Source organism: Miscanthus floridulus, chromosome 5 (genome assembly GCF_019320115.1).
Source record: "Miscanthus floridulus cultivar M001 chromosome 5, ASM1932011v1, whole genome shotgun sequence".
Taxonomy (NCBI): domain Eukaryota; kingdom Viridiplantae; phylum Streptophyta; class Magnoliopsida; order Poales; family Poaceae; genus Miscanthus; species Miscanthus floridulus.
In genome coordinates this window covers 69,190,334-69,210,428 of record NC_089584.1, presented here as the reverse complement: position 1 = coordinate 69,210,428, position 20,095 = coordinate 69,190,334, and the positions used below count along the sequence as shown (strand labels likewise).

At 42.9% G+C, this 20,095-nt stretch overlaps 2 protein-coding genes across 4 annotated transcripts; both read left to right on the top strand.

Moving 5' to 3' along the window:
- Nucleotides 1-1,003: 1,003 nt before the first annotated feature.
- On the top strand, nt 1,004-6,282 carry LOC136450050 (IAA-amino acid hydrolase ILR1-like 1). Its single transcript, XM_066450313.1, has 5 exons — nt 1,004-1,587; nt 2,779-2,904; nt 3,843-4,157; nt 4,756-4,884; nt 5,693-6,282. The coding sequence occupies exons 1-5, from the start codon at nt 1,234-1,236 to the stop codon at nt 6,104-6,106; spliced, it is 1,338 nt and encodes a 445-aa protein (XP_066306410.1). The 5' UTR covers nt 1,004-1,233; the 3' UTR covers nt 6,107-6,282.
- Nucleotides 6,283-7,150: 868 nt separating this feature from the next.
- LOC136450049 (uncharacterized) lies at nt 7,151-11,217 on the top strand. Of its 3 annotated transcripts, none has more exons than XM_066450310.1 (6): nt 7,151-7,703; nt 8,526-8,717; nt 8,899-9,006; nt 9,165-9,314; nt 10,068-10,126; nt 10,781-11,217. In XM_066450310.1, the coding sequence occupies exons 1-6, from the start codon at nt 7,518-7,520 to the stop codon at nt 10,914-10,916; spliced, it is 831 nt and encodes a 276-aa protein (XP_066306407.1). In that variant the 5' UTR covers nt 7,151-7,517; the 3' UTR covers nt 10,917-11,217. The 3 variants fall into 3 exon arrangements, with proteins under 3 accessions (XP_066306407.1, XP_066306409.1, XP_066306408.1); XM_066450312.1 differs by having other exon boundaries at nt 7,218-7,703; nt 8,899-9,015; XM_066450311.1 differs by having other exon boundaries at nt 7,565-7,703; nt 8,501-8,717; nt 8,899-9,015.
- Nucleotides 11,218-20,095: the final 8,878 nt, after the last annotated feature.

Here is a 20,095-nt window from a genome sequence, read left to right as displayed (position 1 = left end):
GTAATTAGTTGTTCAACCTTTGTGGTGCTCATGCAAATTTATATGAGATAAGGAAAACAAAATTAGTGGTAAAAAAGGGTAAAAGGATAATACATTCATTAACAACGCTTGATTGTATTGTTTGAGCAAGAACAAGGTCTTACAAGAACGCTAGTACAGTATTAAGTTCTATTCTACTTCCTCTATTTCACAATAGAAGTTGTTATGGGATGCGTGCAGGTTAAACTTTCTCAACTTTGACTAGGTTTATAGAAAATACGTGCAACATTTATATCTCTAAGTTTATTATCAAAGTATATTTAACGTTATATAATTGGTTAAAGTAAAAAAACTGACTTCCTTAAACGAGAATGACTTCTATTTTAGAATTGGCGACAAACTTTTCCTAGAAAAAAAAAGAAATTTACCGGTTTCCAGCTCCAATTATGCAGAGATGCACCCTGCTCGAAAGCGCACCTGATGAGCGGTGAGCGCAAGGGCCACTGGGCCATCTTCCTGCAAATGGCTGAACGGCAAGAACCAACCGTTCTACTATTCCACTTGCTCGGGTCTCACGTACTGAGCCCTTGTTTAAATTTAGGTCGTAAAATTTTAGGGTATCATATTGGGTGTTATATGAAGATATTGCATAGGGTGTTTAGATATTAATAAAAAAATAAATTACAAAATCTGTAAGTAATCCGTAAGATGAATTTATTAAGTCTAATTAATCTATCGTTAATACATGTGTTACTGTAGCATCACATTGTCAAATCATGCACTAATTAGGTTTAAAAAATTTATTTCGCAAATTAGTCGTAAACTGTACAATTAGTTATTTTTTAATCTATATTTAATATTCTATATATTGTCAACCATTCGACGGGAACATGGAATAAACTTTAGGGTGAACAAGTAAACCAGGCCTGAGACTCGTAACGACACATTCCATTAGTACAAGAGTCGTAGACGTCTTGAAACAAAAGACTAGCCGAGAGGGGACAGACAATCGAAGGCAGAAATGATCGCACACGCCCGCAGAGCGCCACAAAAAAAAACGCAGTTGCATGAATTTGGAAAAGCCAAGAAAAAAATCGTGATCAAAATAAAAAGGGTCCAGGCGCCGCCCTCGTGCGCGCGCGTCAAAAGCCAGGCCGGCTCACTGTCGTGTACTCGTTGTCCGTTCTCACCTGATTCCTTCCGCCTCGTCGGCGAACCGCGAACCAGACCCACCCGAGCCAACAACAACAACCCATGGCCGCCGCGGCGCCTCTTCTCCTCGCCCTCGCCGTCCTCGCCGCCGCGGCATGGCCGTCCCTAGCGGCGGGGGCGCCGGCGGCGGCGCTGCAGGACCCGGCGGAGCTCCTTCGCCGGGCCAAGGAGCCGGCGTTCGCGGACTGGATGGTCGGGGTGCGGCGGCGGATCCACGAGAACCCGGAGCTGGGATACGAGGAGTTCCAGACCAGCGAGCTCGTGCGCCGGGAGCTCGACGCACTGGGAATCCCCTACAGGCACCCCTTCGCCGTCACCGGCGTCGTGGCAACAGTCGGCACAGGAGGCCCACCCTTCGTCGCTCTGCGGGCGGACATGGACGCGCTGCCCTTTCAGGTCTGTAACTGTAACCGCCTTCCTTTTTTTTTTTCTTCTCCGGTTACGCTAGCGCTTGGCTGCTCTTCCTCTGCTTCTTGATTTCGCTGTGGATTCTGGAAAATAAATTATTGCTGGCTTTTCCTAAGGATAGAGGCAAATGTCTCTGCTCTGGTTATCGAATCCGTTTCTGTTTCAACCAAGAGCTTGGATTATAAAAACGACCTGCACAATTCTAGTGGCCACAAAACTAAATTTGACTTAGTCAAGGGAAGAGGAACGCCAGGGATTCAAAGAAATTGTGGTCACCAGAAAGCTAAAATTTGCTCATTGATTTCTTTTTAGAATTCATTATCCATTGAAATTTGTTGCGGCGCAATAGAAATGAAGGACTAATGACCATCAAGGCCAGCACGTGCGACATGGAAATGATCAATTGAAGTATCGATCGAGTATGCATATTTATGGTTCACTCATGGCAGACATCCTGGTAACGGGGTAAGAAAAGGGAGGAACAGGTCTGCACCTACTCCTAGGTATAGTTCCCTAGCTGCCCTTCCTGATTAGGAACATACAGAAAAAAAGAACTTTGGCTTCTTACTGAAATGAATCACATGGGCTGCCTATGTGTATCAGTAACAGGGTCATGTTCCAGGTGGTGATTGACAAGACAAATATGTAATCTGTGTGTATTGCATAATTATTTTGTTCTTGAACCTGATTGATATGATTGAAGGGAGGGCTTGGTGCAAGCGGTAGAGTCTTACCACCTGTGACCGGAAGGTCCTGGGTTCGAGTCGCGATCTCCTCGCATTGCACAGGCGAGGGTAAGGCTTGTCACTGACACCCTTCCCCAGACCTTGCAGAGAGCGGGAGCTCTCTGCACTGGGTACGCCCTTTATGGGCATGATCTCTTCTCTTGGTGAATGTGAAAACTAATATCCTCTTTCTTTTTTGTTTTACCAGCTCTCTAACAGCCTGCTATTGATATGTTCTGTATGTATTTTTCTGGTGTCATAGGTCCATATTTCGTACAGATTGAATTGATTACATATTGAGAGTTGCTTCTCAATGTACTAATCTCCAAAATTAAATATTATTGTAGGATCAAATTTCAATTATTTTTCTTGATAATTTAAAACAATATCTGCTCAAAGAAGTATGATTATCTTGTATTTGTCTACCAGTTAAAATTGATGTCCTGTTTTACAGGAAAGTGTGGAATGGGAACACAAGAGCAAAGTTCCCGGGAAGATGCATGGATGTGGACATGATGCACATGTTGCTATGCTGTTGGGATCTGCTAAGATTCTTCAGGAGCATTGTGATGAGTTGAAGGTTGGTTAAAATATTTTTTTGTATATAAAGCATCAGCATTTTGAAATAATTGAAATTCTCTCTTCCAACTTCGAGTGAGATATCTGAATAAATTTTAATATGGATAAATCATTGATTGTTAAAGGTATGAGTATTAGCAAGAGTTATTTGGATGTCGAATCCTTCATTTTGGCAAACATGGATGTCTATTTGATTTGATGTATTCTTTTTGTAGTGGTATATATTAATTTTGATGGTTTACCTTGCACCTGTTCTGTATTTGTGACAATGATAAGAGAGATTTGTTGATTAAATAATGATAGAATAGCCTTAAAAAACTATATAAGATGTTTAACATTTGTATATTGCAATCCTTTCCTTGCTTTCATTGCATTAAGCTACATGTTCTCAATCCTTTGTAGATTTGGGAAAATGATAAAGATGCAGACTCTGCTTTTTTTGGAGTTTTCGTTTGTTTAAAAAGAAATATCTCATCTAGTAGTTCTTACCCAATTTTATTTTTTAATGTCATGATCCCAAGACTACAGAGTGTATCATAATATTATCTACTAGGAGCTTCCTCATATTTTGTATAACCTAAAATGGGTGCTATATTTGTAAGAGGTAGCTTCTTTTAGTCTATGGAAGTCATTTTTTTTGTCTCAGGTGTAGATCTATGAAATGCAATACATCGCTTTTTCTCTGCCTTTTTATTTGTTACAATAGATGCTTTTAATCAATTGCTTATGTTTAAGTAATTATGTTTAAGCACACAACTAATCCTAGAAGTCCACATTGAGCGATCTTATGAAATTGCTTAGTTTTTTTTTTCTCAAACGACGATTAAATCACTTAGTTCAGTTGCCTCCATATCAGTTGTATGAACTGTCTTGTAATCTTTGAATTTTAATCACCCTTGAGTTTTCTATGATCATAAAATTTGTTGTTTATTAATGTAGGGTACAGTGGTTCTTGTTTTCCAACCAGCTGAGGAAGGTGGTGGTGGGGCCCAGAAAATGATAGAAGCTGGAGCTCTGGAAAACATAGATGCCATTTTTGGGCTTCATATAGCTGATTCTGTGCCTATTGGTGTACTGGCATCCAGGCCAGGGCCTATTATGGCTGGGAGCGGATTCTTTGAGGCTGTAATAAGTGGAAAGGGAGGGCATGCTGCACTTCCTCATCACACTATAGACCCGATATTGGCTGCCTCAAATGTTATTGTGAGCCTTCAGCAACTTGTTTCCCGAGAAGCTGATCCCTTGGACTCACAGGTACCATCCCTATCTTTGGATGACTTAATTTGTTCTTATATGCCATAAATTTCCGAGCATGGAAGCAATTTGTTGATTGACGTTGTCTATATCCATTTTTATGATCTACATAGTTCCCTTCCATAGAAGTTCTGTCCTGTACTGTTGGTCTAGATTACAGAACCATAATAGAACAAACTATATAAAATTATTCTGTCATGTGTTGCGAGATCTGTTTGAAATTCGTCAAGATCTTGTTGAACTTTTTATCCTGGTCCTAACACGGAAACTACCAAGGAGGGCAGCCTGAATTTTCCTTGACTTGTTATAGCTAGGCAGCAGAGTATTTCTTATACATTGCTATATACTCTTCAAAACATAAGTTCTAAACTCTCAAATTGTTCAATATAGAAATTGTAGTTTCATATGCAAAAATGACTTTGCATCACAAGAATTATACAAATTTTTATTCAATACATTACTCCCAGGTTCCCATCATTTTGTTCAGTGCACTGACTATTGTACTTTTGTTATGTTGAACCTTTGGCAATTTATCCTTATTTACACTCCAGTAGTCCACTTTATGATTTTTTATTTGGATCCATGCTGTGTTCTGCAGGTTGTAACAGTTGGAAAGTTTCAAGGAGGTGGAGCCTTCAATGTGATCCCTGATTCAGTTACTATAGGTGGCACCTTCCGAGCCTTTCTGAAAGAGAGTTTTAATCAATTGAAGCAGCGAATTGAAGAGGTAAGAGCATTTGTTTGGGAACTTTGTGTTACTTTTTCAGTAGTCAATTCTTAATTATATTCTGCGATTAGGTTCTCTTAGACGAGAATAAAGGATTCAAAATTGCCTCAATATATGGCTACTTGAAGTTGCTGTTAAGATAATCAGTCACTGTACCTAACTACAATAGTAATTTTAAATAGATTGATCTGTGAATTTCATCGATAGCTTTAGAGAAGTGGATACTTGCAAGTGGCACTGGCACGACATCCTGTGTGCTGTCACATAATTTAAATATATACTATGACCAAGGGTATATTGTTAACGAATAAGCTGATGCACATCTAAAAGTTGGTGCATTCCGTTCTTCTGATTTTGTGTTAGATTGTACTGCTGTCAGTTTGAGCACAAGAACAGTTCCTGACACTTATTCTCATGAATAAACTCAATTTTTGGAAAGTTGCATAGATTGTACTGCTATTAGTTTGAGCACAAGACCCACATGTAATTTGCTGTTTGAGTACTTGTAATTTTTTTTTCTTTCACATTTTACTTTTAATGAAAATTACAGATATAGCTGTAGGCTTGTAGCTTTCACCTTTGTAATGGTATTACAGAACTTACAAAACCAGTTTCCTCATAGTTATTATGGGTTGGTAGGTTTGTACATGGAATTATCTGGGCCACAATGATCAGAACTCTTGACACATGCACTGAGTTCCCAGCTATATTCACCTCTGGAGTTATAAACATCTTACATATAAAATTTCACTGTGGATTGTCCTGCAGAGGATAGAGGACCTCAGCTACTTTGTTTTTCATGTCTCAGGTGATTGTGTCTCAAGCATCCGTGCAGCGCTGCAGCGCTAGCGTGGACTTCCTCACAAAGGACCGTCCATTCTTCCCCCCAACCATCAACAGCCCTGAGCTCCATGATTTCTTCGTGAATGTGGCCAGCGAGATGGTTGGGTCAAGGAATGTGAGGGACAGACAACCGCTAATGGGCGCTGAGGACTTCTCGTTCTATGCAGAGGCGATCCCCTCGACCTACTACTACTTCGTGGGCATGTACAACGAGACTCGTGGACCGCAGGCGCCCCATCACTCCCCCTACTTCACCATCAACGAAGATGCCCTCCCCTATGGTGCGGCAGCGCAAGCGGCGTTGGCAGCTCGCTATCTACTCGAGCATCAGCAACCTGCTGCTACCACTGATAAGGCAAAAACCCATGATGAGCTGTAGATATATAATGTTTTCTTCACTCTGTTAATGAAATTAGATTGAGCAATAATTTCTTTGCCAAGTTATTCCACGGCTGTACATATTGATATCTCCATGCTTTGGTAATAATCGGTTGCTGAATGCTGATCAATTGTGGGATCAGGCATTATTTGGCGTGATGTTCAGTCAGCAAATAATCTTGGAAACATTGTTCTTCGAACTTGGTAGTATTTCTTATTGTCAGTGATTGCTTATGCGCATTACACACGAGGAATTAAGAAAGTAACATAACCAAATAACAAAATTGGGGCACCAAGAAAGGCTCAGGCAGCACAAATGCCTTCAGCAGTTACATTATCCCACCTGCGAATCAGAAAATTGCACAACATAAAAAAAACCGTGTGACTGGACACGCCAAGATCATGTAATATTCAAATACTTGAGACTATTTGTATGAGCTATAACGTTTAGGCTTTTAGGTCAAAAGCTGGGTTTCTAGCTTTTCACTTTTTGCTACTGGATTTGTGATATATTTTTAGCTTATCAGCACATAAAAATCCGGAAAAGCAAAAGCCAGTTTTTCAGCTTTTCTCTGACTTCTGACTGACAGAAGCTAACAAAAACATGAAACAAACAGACCCTTACACAACTTCTCTAGCTCACTAGACCTTCCAAACCCATCTAGGTTGTTTTTTTATGGTAAAGGACTAAAGGGGTGTTATTTGTTCTAGTATGTTAGTAAAAGCTTATGGCCATTCTAAATGAAACCCCAAAACAGTCGAACAAAAAAAATATTATGATCCATTTAGCAGAGCTCTATCTCCACCGTGAGTAGGACTTGGAGCTTCAAAAAAAACCTAGATCAGAACTGGATATACCGAAAGCACTTAGCTCCACCAAATGAACATGTACAAGATAATTTAGCTTATACTGTTGCTTAGACTGTTGCTTATGCTGAAATGTTGTAAGAGAAAAACATGGTGCAGGTACTGTCGATGAAGTGATACAGAGCAGGGGAACAAACGTAGAATATCGCGGTAGCCGGCAGAGATGAGAGGGATGATGACACAGAGAGTGGGCAAGCAAAGATGGTGCGCCACCTGTTATCCACAGGCGTCCAGCTCCTCCCCACACTCGCACCACAGCGGCCAGGCAGCCAGGCAGCCAGCGAGGCCGCCAGAGGAAGCCACCAAACCAGCCAGTTGCGACCTCAGCCCAACTGGTGCCGTGCCGTGCCGTCTCCTCTCCTCTCTCGTCTCATCCCCAGCCCACCCAGCAATGCCCTCCTCCTCCTCCTCCGCCCCTCCCACATGACCTGCGCCGCGCCGCGCAGCCACCCTTGCCTGGTCACGAGAACGCCGCCACGCACACCAGTTCAAGCGCTTCTCTCCCTCCCTCATCCTCGTGGATTGGAATCGACGGCTGGAAGTGGATGACGATGGCGGGTTCTTGCGCCGCGCAGCTCGTTGCCGGTCTTCCCTCGTTGAGGACGCCGCCACCAACTCACCTCAGACTTGGCGGCTTCTTGCCCTGTTCCTCGGCCGCGCGGAGTCGCGGCGGCGCCGTGCTGGGATGCGCTCTGGGGGCCAAGAAGCACAAGCCGGGTGTTCTGAACCGGGTACTTGCTTCCTACATATAAACTTGATTTGTTGTTTGGTCTGCATGATTCGTAGGTTGGACTAGAACCTTTTCTTTTTCTGCCTTTGTTGTTAAACGGTTTCTCGATTGCATTGCTGCTGTGACCGGAAGAAGTGCTACATGGTAACAGCTAGTCCTACTTGTGTTGCTGGTATCTTCTGCTTAGATCCTGTGCCTAAAGTTTGGACAGTGGCATTCACACCTTCCCTGCATGTGAGCTATGCCCATATCAATATAAATCATACAGCAGCTTCGGTTTAATACCAACATCAGTTGATGGCTGGAAATGATAAAAAAACCACCATTCAGAAAGTTAACCATTTTTCACATATATTCTGTGGGCTACTCTCATTACATGTGAAAAGTGATTGTGCTATAGCTTTTCTCTAGCATGCCTCAAAAGGCGGACAATGTAGCTCAGAGGATAAATTAGAGTTCCTATTTGATACTCCATTGGAATCAGCTTGACCTCATTTATTCAGAATCCAATACTTGGGATTCTTATCAGCTTTGTTGTTGTCTTTTATTCAATATTTTCCTATGTCCCTGGAGAGTTGGGTTTAAAATTGACAGCACACATATAAATCCACCTGGTGAATTTAGGTTGTCTTAAATGGCTGCAGCCTCTCTTGTGCTATGGTGCTACTCTAGATACAGGATTACTTCATAGCTAATTTTGACTAATTGGTATGGGTTCAACCTAATTTTTTAAAAAACTGGGCTTTTTATTTCCATATACTACAATATATTTGGTTTTCACTAATGATTTACTGCCAGGGCTGTTTTTATTGTGCTCGTATAGTTGCTCTGCGGATACATGCGAAGAGATGGGCATGAAGGTGATGCAAGCAGTCAAGGAAGGGATGATGCTGTTATGTTTGGGCCAGATGATGATGGTGTAAAGATTCCTACTCAGGTAGAGACTCTTGCAAAGGGCACTGCAACAGTTGCTGAACCAGAATACAAGGCGATCCCAGATCTAGATTACCTACAGGTACTTTTTTCTGATCATTTTATACTGAACTAATTTTTTTTATTAAAATTAACTTTAGTGGTTATTAAGCCTTTTAAAGTTAGTGTAATACAATCAGAATTTCAATAATGAATGCTACTATATGGGCTTTATGAATTGATTTATCCTATGAACTGGTCTCATTTATTTTGTGGTCATGCAGGAGCTGCTGGCTATTCAGCAGCAAGGACCTCGTGCCATAGGTTTCTTTGGAACCCGCAACATGGGATTTATGCATCAACAGCTTATTGAGATCCTGAGCTATGCTATGGTCATAACAGTGTGTTCCTATGTGCCTTTGTCATTCATATGATCTCCCTGATTTAAATTCACAAAAAAAAAATGATCTCCCTGATTTATATGCTAATGTGTTTCATATGGTCTTTGATCCCTCTAGCGTTGTTAATAATGGTTGTGTATAATTTGCAGAAAAATCATATATTCACATCTGGGGCTTCTGGAACAAATGCCGCTGTTATCAGGGGTGCTTTAAGAGCTGAAAAGCCAGAGTTGCTTACTGTAATTTTGCCTCAAAGTCTAAAGAAGCAGCCTCCTGAAAGCCGAGAACTGTTGTCTAAAGTAAGAATTCCTGATATTTCTATTCTGAAATGAGACTTCCTTATGTTTCTATTCTGAATTGGTCATTTTCTAGTCAAACTTAGCTCCAGACCTGTTACTATAGGCATTTAGTGATTTAGGGATACACGCCAGTTTACCTTTTGTTCTATATATTTAGTATAGGCATTTAGTGATTTTGTATCGAGTGATAGACATAGACTGCTCATCAGTCATCACAATATTTTCAGCATATTCAAGTTGTGGAAAGATTTCTTAGGACCTTAACAAGCTTGATCATGAGTATGCTTAAAAATCAATGTGATCACTTGGTTAGGAATGTTTCACCGTGGCATTTGAATCATTCAGAAATAAGAAACCATCAGCATTATTCTACGATCTGGGATTCTGGCTAGAATATAAAGATATATGCAGCTCTCCTGCATGTTAGAAAACAAAAGCCATATCATTAAGCATTCATTGTCATATATGTTAGTTCTAATAACATGCCTTGCGAATTTAATAGCATCCTGCTGATGCATTTTTTTCATATGATAAATTTGAAATGCTTCAATAAAAAAAAGGGTGTACCCAGTGCAGAGAGCTCCCTGCTCTGTGCAGGGGGTCTGGGGAAGGGTGTCAGTGGCAAGCCTTACCCTCGCCTGTGCAATGGGAAGAGACCGCGACTCAAACCCGGGACCTTCCGGTCACAGGCGGTAAGACTCTACCGCTTGCACCAGGCCCGCCCTTCAATAACATTTTGTAAATTTTTTATAGGTACAAAACTTGATCGAGAAACCGCAGTATGATCATTTGCCACTAATTGAGGCTAGCAGGTCAGTGAGCTACCTTTTCAAACTGCTCGTAATTTTTCCTATACTCTATATTTTTGTCACCAGAGGTGTGGCACTGTGCATATATACCTATTCACTCCATGCAGTGTATTATTTAGTTCCAGCTCGTTTCAGAGATTGCACAAGTGCAGGTGCTATCCTTTGTTTTTGGACAAAACAGATTGCACTTTGTTTAATTCAAATAGATCATTGATAGTTCGGGTACAATCCAGAACTTCATTACACTACACTGAATCAAACACTATGTTCTGTAGATTTTGCAATAGTTTCTCCTGCCTCATTTACAGAATGACCGCATGAATAAAAGACACTGAATCAAAACCAGCAGTGGACAGGTTTGATGCCATGATTAATATTTAATAACTCTAGATTGGGGTCTGTCCAAGGGTAGATACTGTACTGTTACCTTGACAAAAATGTTATATATTTTTTTTTGGTTAATCAGTTTTATTTTAGAAAACCAGCGCCTGTCTTTTTGCCTATTTGTTATAAATATCTTGTACCTTTTCCACTACCCCTTTAGCCGGCTCAGAAGGACACTGAAAGACGAGTCACTTTTCTTTTTATCTCTATATAAATACGTATTGTGACTAGAATATCACCTTTATGCTTAATGGCAACTGTTGCAATCTTCAGGTTATGCAATATGGACATCATCTCTAAGGTCCAACAGGTGATCTGCTTCGCGTTCCATGACAGCAAGCTGCTGATGGAAACATGCCAGGAGGCCAAGAACCTTCGGAAGATCGTGACACTCTTCTACTTGGATTAGCTCCTCCGGCAGGGATCTAGTCTCCTTTTTTTTGCCCGTGGCGTAGGCTAATGTTTGGGGGATAAAAAGCAAGCTGAACGGTTTAGTTAGTTTCGAAATATATTGAATAGGTGGTGCGGTGACCTTCCATTGGAGGAGAAAGTCATTTTGTTTCGCCCATTGTTTTGATTCTTGTCACAAAGAAACCAATAATCTTGTCGATATGCCTAGTTTGTCAGCAAAGGGAATAAGATTATAAGTTGGAGTTTATTTGTTGTTGATCTCAGACTTATAATAATTAATTAGTTCGTGCTTCAGTTTTTCCACCTCTTTTATGTCTTTTCCCGCTTTTTTATTTGATGAAATGTTATCTTGATTGATGACTTAATTTTCTTTTTCAAGTGGGTATTATCATCATTATTATCTCTTTAAAAGAGTGATTTATGTAAATAAATAATTAAATAAATATCAACCTCTGGACCATGTTTGGTGGGCCACCGTTAGGTCCGAAGATGGTGCTTGTCCATAAATGATTTCGCATCCCCCATTCTCTCCTGGGCCGTGGTTAGACTGTGTCCGACGAGTGACCTATATGAGCATCTAAACCCAAAATAAGTAGTAAGAGACCTGAAATCGGTCTCCAACAGAGTACCTATACGGAAGACTCATTTTAGGTTGTCTGAGCATCCTCTCTTCTGAAAACTTATTTGTAGAAAGGATTTTCTTTTTGGGTCCTGTTGTTAAAGAAGATGCCAAATGGGTATTGAATCATTTGCCTGTAGCGGTACCTAAACGTCGAATATGTCTTATATTTTAGGTGGTGTTGTTGGAGATAGTCTTAGGCCTGAATGTTTATGGTTATGGGAGAGTTGCTTCTCTTGTCTGCCATCCACATCCCCCTCTCGTCCTTGGAAACGCTTTATGGGAGAGCTTCTTCTCTCATCTCCATATATGGGCATGCAGCTCGGGCCCCGTGAGCCCTGGCACGAGGCCCGGTATTTTGGCCCGGCCCAAGCACGGCTCGGAGGAGCAGGTCGTGCCTGGGCCGCATCCCAGGCACGTGGGCCGGCACGGCACGGCCCGCTCCCCAACAGTAAGCCCGGTGCCTGGCCCGCCTCCCCTTCCCGCTGCACCACAGCCCACCTCCCCTCCCTAGCTCCCCGCTGCATTTGGCCCAGCCCACCTCCCCTCCCCGTTGCACACCCCGCTCCATATAAAATGCAAGCGCCACGGCTACCCCTCACTCCCCAAACCCTAACTCAGAAATCCCCTCCCCTCCCCCGTCACGTTGCTCTCTCTCGCTCTCGCTCTGTCGCTCGCACTCTCGCTCTCGCTCGTCTCCGACCAGTCCCCGTCGACCATCGTCCCTAGCTCTAGTGACCTCGCCGCCGCTCCCCCACCTCACCCTGAGTTCCCTGATCCCCTCCCTTTTCCCTCTCTCTCCTCTGTCCTCTCGATGACCATATGAGTTTGTGTCCCCGTCACTCACTCCGCCCGCACTCGTCGTCGTTGCTAATCCGTTCCCTGTCTCGTTGCCTCTGTGTGGCCCTCGTCTTCTCTAGCGCTGGGCCCCGATTGCGTAGGTAAGAGCTAACCCTAACCCTAACCCTAACCCTTTCATCCTTCTGAGTTCTGACCTTCTCCTTTTGCAGGTCGGTTGATGATGCCTCGTCCTCTAGCTACGACATAGAGTGGGTAAGGTGGCCGCGCGCACTGTTGAGGAACGGGGCTAGAGAGCTGCCGTCCACGGCAGAGGGCCTGATGGCGGATGATGATATCGTCTATCCTGTCACCAGCAATGAGGACCTGATCACGGTAGGGCTGTCCCCTGAGCGCGACGACGACATCCATGATGCTGCTGCAGCGTTGTTTGGTGTCAACATCGGTAGCGGCCCTGCTCCAATCGATCTAGATGACGGTGATGTAGGGGCGGCGGCAACGGTGACAGGGACGGCGGTGGCCTCCAACACCAACAGCATAGACAGTAATGGTACTCCAACCTCTTCTTCTGTGGGTAAGCGCAAGTCTACTATTTGGGCTAATTTTGAGGAGATCTATGAGGAGGTGAATGGTAACAAGATTCGAACTACTACTATCTGTAGACTGTGTAAGGTTGTTTTGAGTGCTAGATCTGCTACTGGTACTGGTCATTTGATTAACACCAAAAATCTTGTAGGAAAAAGGTTGATCATGTTGCTAGGGTTTAGTCTAGGCTTGCTTTTAACTCTGATGGTTCTGTGCATAATTGGAACTATAATCCTGTTGTAGCTCGATCTGAGTTATGTCGGTTGATTGCTGGGCTTGACCTTCCATTAGGTATAGGTGAGACAGAGGCATTCGAGCACTATATTGTTCATGCTCATAACCCTAGGTTTGTTAAGTCTTCTAGAAGGACCACCACTAGAGATCTTGGTAAGTTGTTTAATGAACGCCGAGAGCAACATGCAACTGCTGATAACAAAGAGCTTGAAGAAGCATTCAAGAATTTATATCTTGATGAAGATGAAGGTGGAGCTGTTGTTGCTGGTGACTGAGAGTGAGAGTGAGAGTGGACTCGATGAAGATGAAGATGGAGCTGGTGGTGGTGGTGGTGACTAAGAGTGGACTTGAATACTTGATGAAGATGAAGGTGGAGCTGCTGCTGCAGTGCTTTTGTGTGAGTTGAGAGTGGACTTGCCACTCACTCACTTGTGTAACATTTGTATTTGAACAATGGTCTATAATAACTTAATACAATCTTTAGAGCTGGTTGCACTCTTTTTTTCTTTCTAAGGTTTCTCACAAGGGTGAGTTTTACCTAGAAAGGTTTTTAATGAGGCAGCATTGCACAAACAGCTCATTCTGTTATCTAAGTTTCTCTGTCGTTCTGGTGAGTTATACTTGTTATCTATGTCGAATTGTCGATGTTGTTCTGTCGTTCTTAGTGAGTTATACTTGTTCTCTATGTCGAATTGTCAATGTCAGTTCTGTCGTTCTTGCAAGTTCATAAGTATGAAAGTGAAACTATGAGTTTAAAAGTTACTGTGATCTTTTCTTACTTGGTTTCCAAAGTGTGAAAATGTTTGAACCTTTGAGGAGATGTATTCTCTGAGGTGTTTCATGTGAACCAAGCTGTGGGCTGGCACGGCCTACAAATTCTGGCATGCCTAACGGGCTAGCCTGACACAAAAAAGGCCCATAGGGCCGTGCCTAGGCCGAAGATTAGGCCCACGTGCCTGCTAGGCATGGCCCGCAGGGCACGGCATTACCGTGCCGGTCCTGTTACCGTTCTAGGCCAGGCCAGGCCGGCCCAGCCCGTTGCCCAACTATACTCAGTCTCCATCCCCATGTGGGAATTTTATCCTTGCAGGAAGCCAGGAACACTCTGAAAGGTCCTAATGGCTAGAGGAGGGGTGAATAGCCTATTAAAAATTTCTACAACAATACTTAACAAACCGGTTAGACAATTATGAGGCGAAGCAAGTGTTGCGCTAGCCTACTAAAATAGCAAGTCACCTACCGCAATTCTAGTTTATATAGTTTCTATCCACACAATAGCTTATGACACTGCACTAAGTTAGTGTGCTCTCAAAAGCTAACTAAAGAGCCACACTAACCAAACTAACAAGCTCTCACAACTAGCTACACTAAAGAGCTTGACAACTAGTTTGCGGTAATGTAATGAGAGTGAGCAAGAAGGTTATACTGACGTGTCGAGGAAGAAGCCAATCAATCACAAGAATGAATAACAATAAAGACCAATCACCTCAGAATCAAATGATGCCACAATGATTTTTTTACCAAGGTTCACTTGCTTGCCGACAAGCTAGTCCTCGTTGTAGCGATTCACTCACTTGGAGGTTCACGCGCTAATTGGCATCACACGCCAAACCCTCAATAGGGTACCGCACAACCAACACAAGATGAGGATCACATAAGCCACGAGCAATCCACTAGAGTACCTTTTGGCTCTCCGCCGGGGGAAAGATCAAGAACCCCTCACAATCACCATGATCGGAGCCGGAGACAATCACCAACCTCCGCTCGACGATCCTCACTGCTCCAAACTGTCTAGGTGGCAGCAACCACCAAGAATAACAAGCGAATCCCATAGCGAAACACAAACACCAAGTGCCTCTAGATGCAATCACTCAAGCAATGCACTTGGATTCTCTCCCAATCTCACAAAGATGATGAATCAATGATGGAGATGAGTGGGAGGGCTTTGGCTAAGCTCACAAGGTTGATATATCAATACAAATGGCCAAAGGTATGAGCTTGAGCTAGCCATGGGGCTTAAATAGAAGCCCCCATGGAATAGAGCCGTTGTACCCCCTTCACTGGGCACAACATGGGGTGACTAACGCTTCGGTCATATCGACTGGACGCTAGACCTCAACATCCGGTCACATGATGCGTGCCACCTGTCCCCTCTCTTCAAATGCTGAGCGCCTAATCCCAACGGTCAAGTGATGATCGGATGCGCTACTGCGAAGTGACTGGACGCTATACCTCAGCGTCCGGTCATTTCTAGTAAGCATCCAGAAATGTTTTTTCATGACCGAACACGTCCGGTCATGCTCGACTGGACTCTCCCAGCATTCGGTCACTCGGCATCTCCTCTGTGCACTGCCACATCAGTGGGATCGGACACAGCCCTCCAACATCTAGTCACTAAGTGACCTAGCGTCCGGTCAGAGACCGACACCAGCGTCTTCGCTGATCAGCGCGTCCGGTCACACACAGTGACCTCCGTCTTTTTTGTATAGGGCGCCGGTGGAGTTCCTAACCCTTGCTCAAATGTGTCAACCACCAATTGTATCTGAAAGGACCTAGGATGCCGTCTAGAGGGGGGTGAATAGGTGTTTTTGAAAATTAACACCTTTAAATGCGAAAACAATTAGTAAAGAGAGTTTCCAAAATGGAAACTCCAAATTAAGTGTAGTACCACCCCTCATAAGTTAGCCACAGAGTAAACAAGGTATAAAGAATATATATAGAAGTTACAACCCTGCAATACAAAGTTAGAACAGAGAATGAATATATTCAGCACAGGTAGGAAATACCGGACGTGCCTGGTACGGACGTGTTCTGTAGAACAGCCTGGCACAGTGATCAATACCGGACACATCCGGTACCTGGACGTGTCCGGTATACACAGTTTCAGTGGAATAGCCCTAAACTTGCTTCTTTTGATTTCTAACTTCAAATCAAATTGCAGGTACCTACTACATATGACAATATACACAGATAACCTACACAAGAGCAAGAACAACACAAATATCGAATGAAATACGAATCGAGACACGATATTTGTTTTACCAAAGTTCGGACTCGTTCGAGTCCTACTCTCTGCTGAGGGGGCTACGGGCGACCCAGCGAAGGTCAGCCCTAGAGGATACCACGAAGGTCACTCTAGCCAGAGTCTTCCACCTCATTTTCCCCTTTCCACTAGTTGATTTTGAGGTGGCAGAATCGACCGTTACAAACTTTTCGAGGCACACCACAATCTCTCGGGTGCTCTTCGGCGATGCCTAACCGTCTAGGACCGAAGAGTCCAAGAGTAACAAATGCGAATCACGAAATAGACAATATGCACAAGTGCTCAAGTGGTGGCTTGCTCTCTTTTTCAAATTCTCTCTTAACCCACAAATTGATTTTGCTATTTGGATCACACACTCACTAAGAGAGGGTTTGGGAGAGTTGGCAAGGCTCAAAACTGTGTATGTGTATCAGCAGAATTTGTAGCCTCCAAATGTGAAGGCTTAGGGGTATTTATAGCCCCCTTGGAAAAACTAGCCAGTTTTATAGCCAGTTGCCATACACATACCGGACACATGTCCGGTATGACTTACACTGCGCCAACGGTAACTAAGTTATAATGTTAATGTGAGGCATCAGAACTCCCGATGAATGCTAGAACTCGCGATAGTCGAAACTCCCGACTCACGTCGGAACTCCCGACCCTCAGCATATTTAAAAACTAAGTAGCTGAGTTGAAGTTTGTGAGTTGTTGGAACTCCCGACGCATGCCGGAACTTTCGACCGTCGGAACTCTCGACTTATGTCAGAACTCCTAACTCTCAAGGCATTTGAAAACTAGCCGCTGGCCTCTGGTCGTCCATACCGGACACGTCTGGTATGAATACCGAATATGTCCGGTATGACCACCATAGTGAACTCTCCAAGTCAGTTAAAGCGCGAGACGTCAGAACTCCCGACCATTGCCGGAACTCCCGATTGTCGGAACTCCCGATGAACCAACCTAAGAACAATAATTTTACCATTGCTGGGCAAATACCAGACACATCCGGTATTGCCGGACCAACAAAAAATCAGTTAGCTCTTTTGTCTCTCAAATACTCAAAGCTCACATGGGTTGACTTGAGCACTTATGAAACATTATCTATCAACATGATGCATCCCTCTTAATAGTACGACATACCTATTAAACTCAAGATTAAAGGAAAAATGAATTTATACCGCTTGAGTTGACCTCTTTTGAATTAATGCCATCTCTTTCAATCTTCATCAAGTAAGGATGCCAACATGTTGATATTGATCTTGTCACTTGAGCATAGCCATCTTGAGCACATGACTTGATTCCATTCATCAAATATTAATAACTTCAAATGCATCAAGTCACTTCAAACACTTTGTCCAACATAGATTTGATCCTCCACATCAATATGACCATCGTAGCTTGATTAGTACCTCAACTAAATACAAGTACTTCCTTCTTCACCCTAGCTAGGTTCTTCGGCCGCCAAGCCATCGCTTGCCCTTCACCCTTGCTTAGTACCTCAAAGCCTTTCCTTAGTATCTTCACCATCTCAAGCCATCAAGTCACATCATGTGTTGAATCAACCATTCATTTGTATTGTTATCTTTTTCATTTCAATTTAGCAAGCTTCAAATATGAGACCATTCCATATGCAATCCCTCATGTCTTATTAATTAATTCTTACGAGCTTGCTTTCACATAGAACATGGAAATCCCATAATAAATAAGCCTTTGCATGAATTCCATTTGCATTGTTGTTTTGTGCTTGAACTAGATTGTTTTATACAACAACGCATCATTTTAGGCTTTCATTAAGTACCTGTGAGATAACCTATTACATATCCACACTTAGCAAACAGGTTAGACCTTTAATCACGTTGTCATTCAACCATCCAAAACCCACTAAAGGGCTAGATGCACTTTCAATCTTCCCCTTTTTGATGATTGATGACAACTTGATTAAAGCTTACAAAAGAATATAAACATTTAAACTTTTGGGTTCAATAATTTATGAGAGGCTCCCCCTTAATATATGCTTGTGATTAGAATTCATGAAATGACCTCAAATGTCAATTGCACATGCTAAAACATATAGGAGACTCCCCCTAAATCATTGCATCCATGGAGTATATGTGTGTGTGACAATGTAAAACCGTGATGCATATGTCAAGATATATCACACAAGAATAAATATAAAGACATCACATCAAATATTTTCATTCTAGCATGCATAGTCCTTATGAAAATAAATATAACACATGTATGTCACACATAGCACTCATTACACATTTTCTCAAGTCCACAAGCCACTAATATATAAATAAAGATCATGTCTCAAGAGATACATAGATAAAGCATAAGTAAGTCTCATCTCTCACATGATACAATCTATTTCAAACTCAAGATATACATCAATGAAGCTCACAAACTATAGCCTACAGTACATATCTTCAGGTGCAAATAAAAGCCAAAAAAGACAAATATCCTAAAGCTTTAATCAGTCTCTCTCCCCCTTTGTCATCTATCACCACAAAGGTCCAACAATGACATACTAAGGACAAAGGGGCTGCAAGCTATCCCTGACAGCTATCATTACTCATCATCTTCATCTCTACCAATATCCTCATCATCTGAGTGTGTAGCACCAACTGGACGAGAACCACCCGCACCAGATGGGTCATAGAAACTACCCGTGAGGTCACTCCACTAGTCTAAAGCATACTCGTCTGTCGCACTAGGACGTGGCTAAGAGTAAGTAGGCACCCGATCCTATAGTGGTAAAGTGTCAGGGTGCTCTAGAGCCTGCTGCTACTGTTGCTGAAGGAACTCAGCAAACTCTATGTCGTACCTACCCTACTGTTGCTCCTCAGTCTTAGGCTCACTAGCTGCCTCATCTGATAGTGGAGACCTAGGAGGATCAAGCTCAAGTCTAGAAGCAATCTACTTCAAAGTCTGAGTATCCTTCCTCCTAGTCTCCCTCTTCTTCAACTGACAGGTCTGTATGTCCTTGCACATCCCAAAGATAGCACTAAACATCTTGTGAATAGGAGAAGGAGGACTATGGCGATGTGGAGAAGAACATGAAGGAGCATATGGTAGAGGAGAAGCTTGTCCTGCTGCACCACCACCTACAGGTGCATCTACCTCTGGTGCTGCTGCTCCTCCTCCTAGTCCTGCTAGGAGGTACCCCAACCTTAGTCAAATCTACAACAATCTTCAGAGCCTTATGTACCTTGTCATACTTAAAGATATGCCCTGTGACATGCTCAATCATGTGTATGATGTAGGGAGCAAAACCACAAGCCCTTAAGGGGCCTCTCACCGACACTCCTAATAGGTCGTGTATCAGGTGCCATCCTATGGAGTAGGTTCCTGGAGTAATCTGCAATGTTTCCCTTATCTCTACCCTTGCAATCAATGGTCTTCCTGAACATCCTGTCTAGGTATCTATAAGTAGGGTGAAGAACTAGAACCTTCCCCACTACTCCTCTCTCACCCCCTAGGTGGGTACATATAGGCAAGCTACTCTAGAGGCAACACTTGCTCTATGTGGATCCTATCTTTATGAAGATCATCATCTGAGAAGCCAAGTAGAGCTGCAAAAGCATCATAATCAACACTATACCACTAGCCCTCAAGCATCCAGTGCATACACCTCTCATCCTCCTCAACATATAGGGTGACATAGAACTAAGCTACCACCTCTGTGTTCCAATCATGCCGAAACTCCATAATCTCATAAAACCCTATATGCTCACAAATGGTAATAGCGTGATCAATGGAGGCCTTCTGCAAATCTCTAACATACTGCCAGTCAATCCACTGAGACCTAGTAATCACTGGGTTCTTAGTGAGGATCAAACTGGTATAGAAGTCCATATGAAAGGCTGTCTGAAATTGATGATCAAACTAAATCCTAGACAAGCCCCTTAGATCA

Coding starts and splice junctions, on each gene's coding strand:
- LOC136450050 (XM_066450313.1), top strand. CDS start 1,234: ATGGCCGCCGCGGCGCCTCTTCTCCTCGCCCTCGCCGTCCTCGCCGCC. Junction 1,588..2,778: donor TGGACGCGCTGCCCTTTCAG/GTCTGTAACTGT, acceptor CCTGTTTTACAG/GAAAGTGTGGAATGGGAACA. Junction 4,158..4,755: donor CTGATCCCTTGGACTCACAG/GTACCATCCCTA, acceptor TGTGTTCTGCAG/GTTGTAACAGTTGGAAAGTT.
- LOC136450049 (XM_066450312.1), top strand. CDS start 7,518: ATGACGATGGCGGGTTCTTGCGCCGCGCAGCTCGTTGCCGGTCTTCCC. Junction 8,718..8,898: donor CAGATCTAGATTACCTACAG/GTACTTTTTTCT, acceptor GTGGTCATGCAG/GAGCTGCTGGCTATTCAGCA. Junction 9,315..10,067: donor GCCGAGAACTGTTGTCTAAA/GTAAGAATTCCT, acceptor AATTTTTTATAG/GTACAAAACTTGATCGAGAA.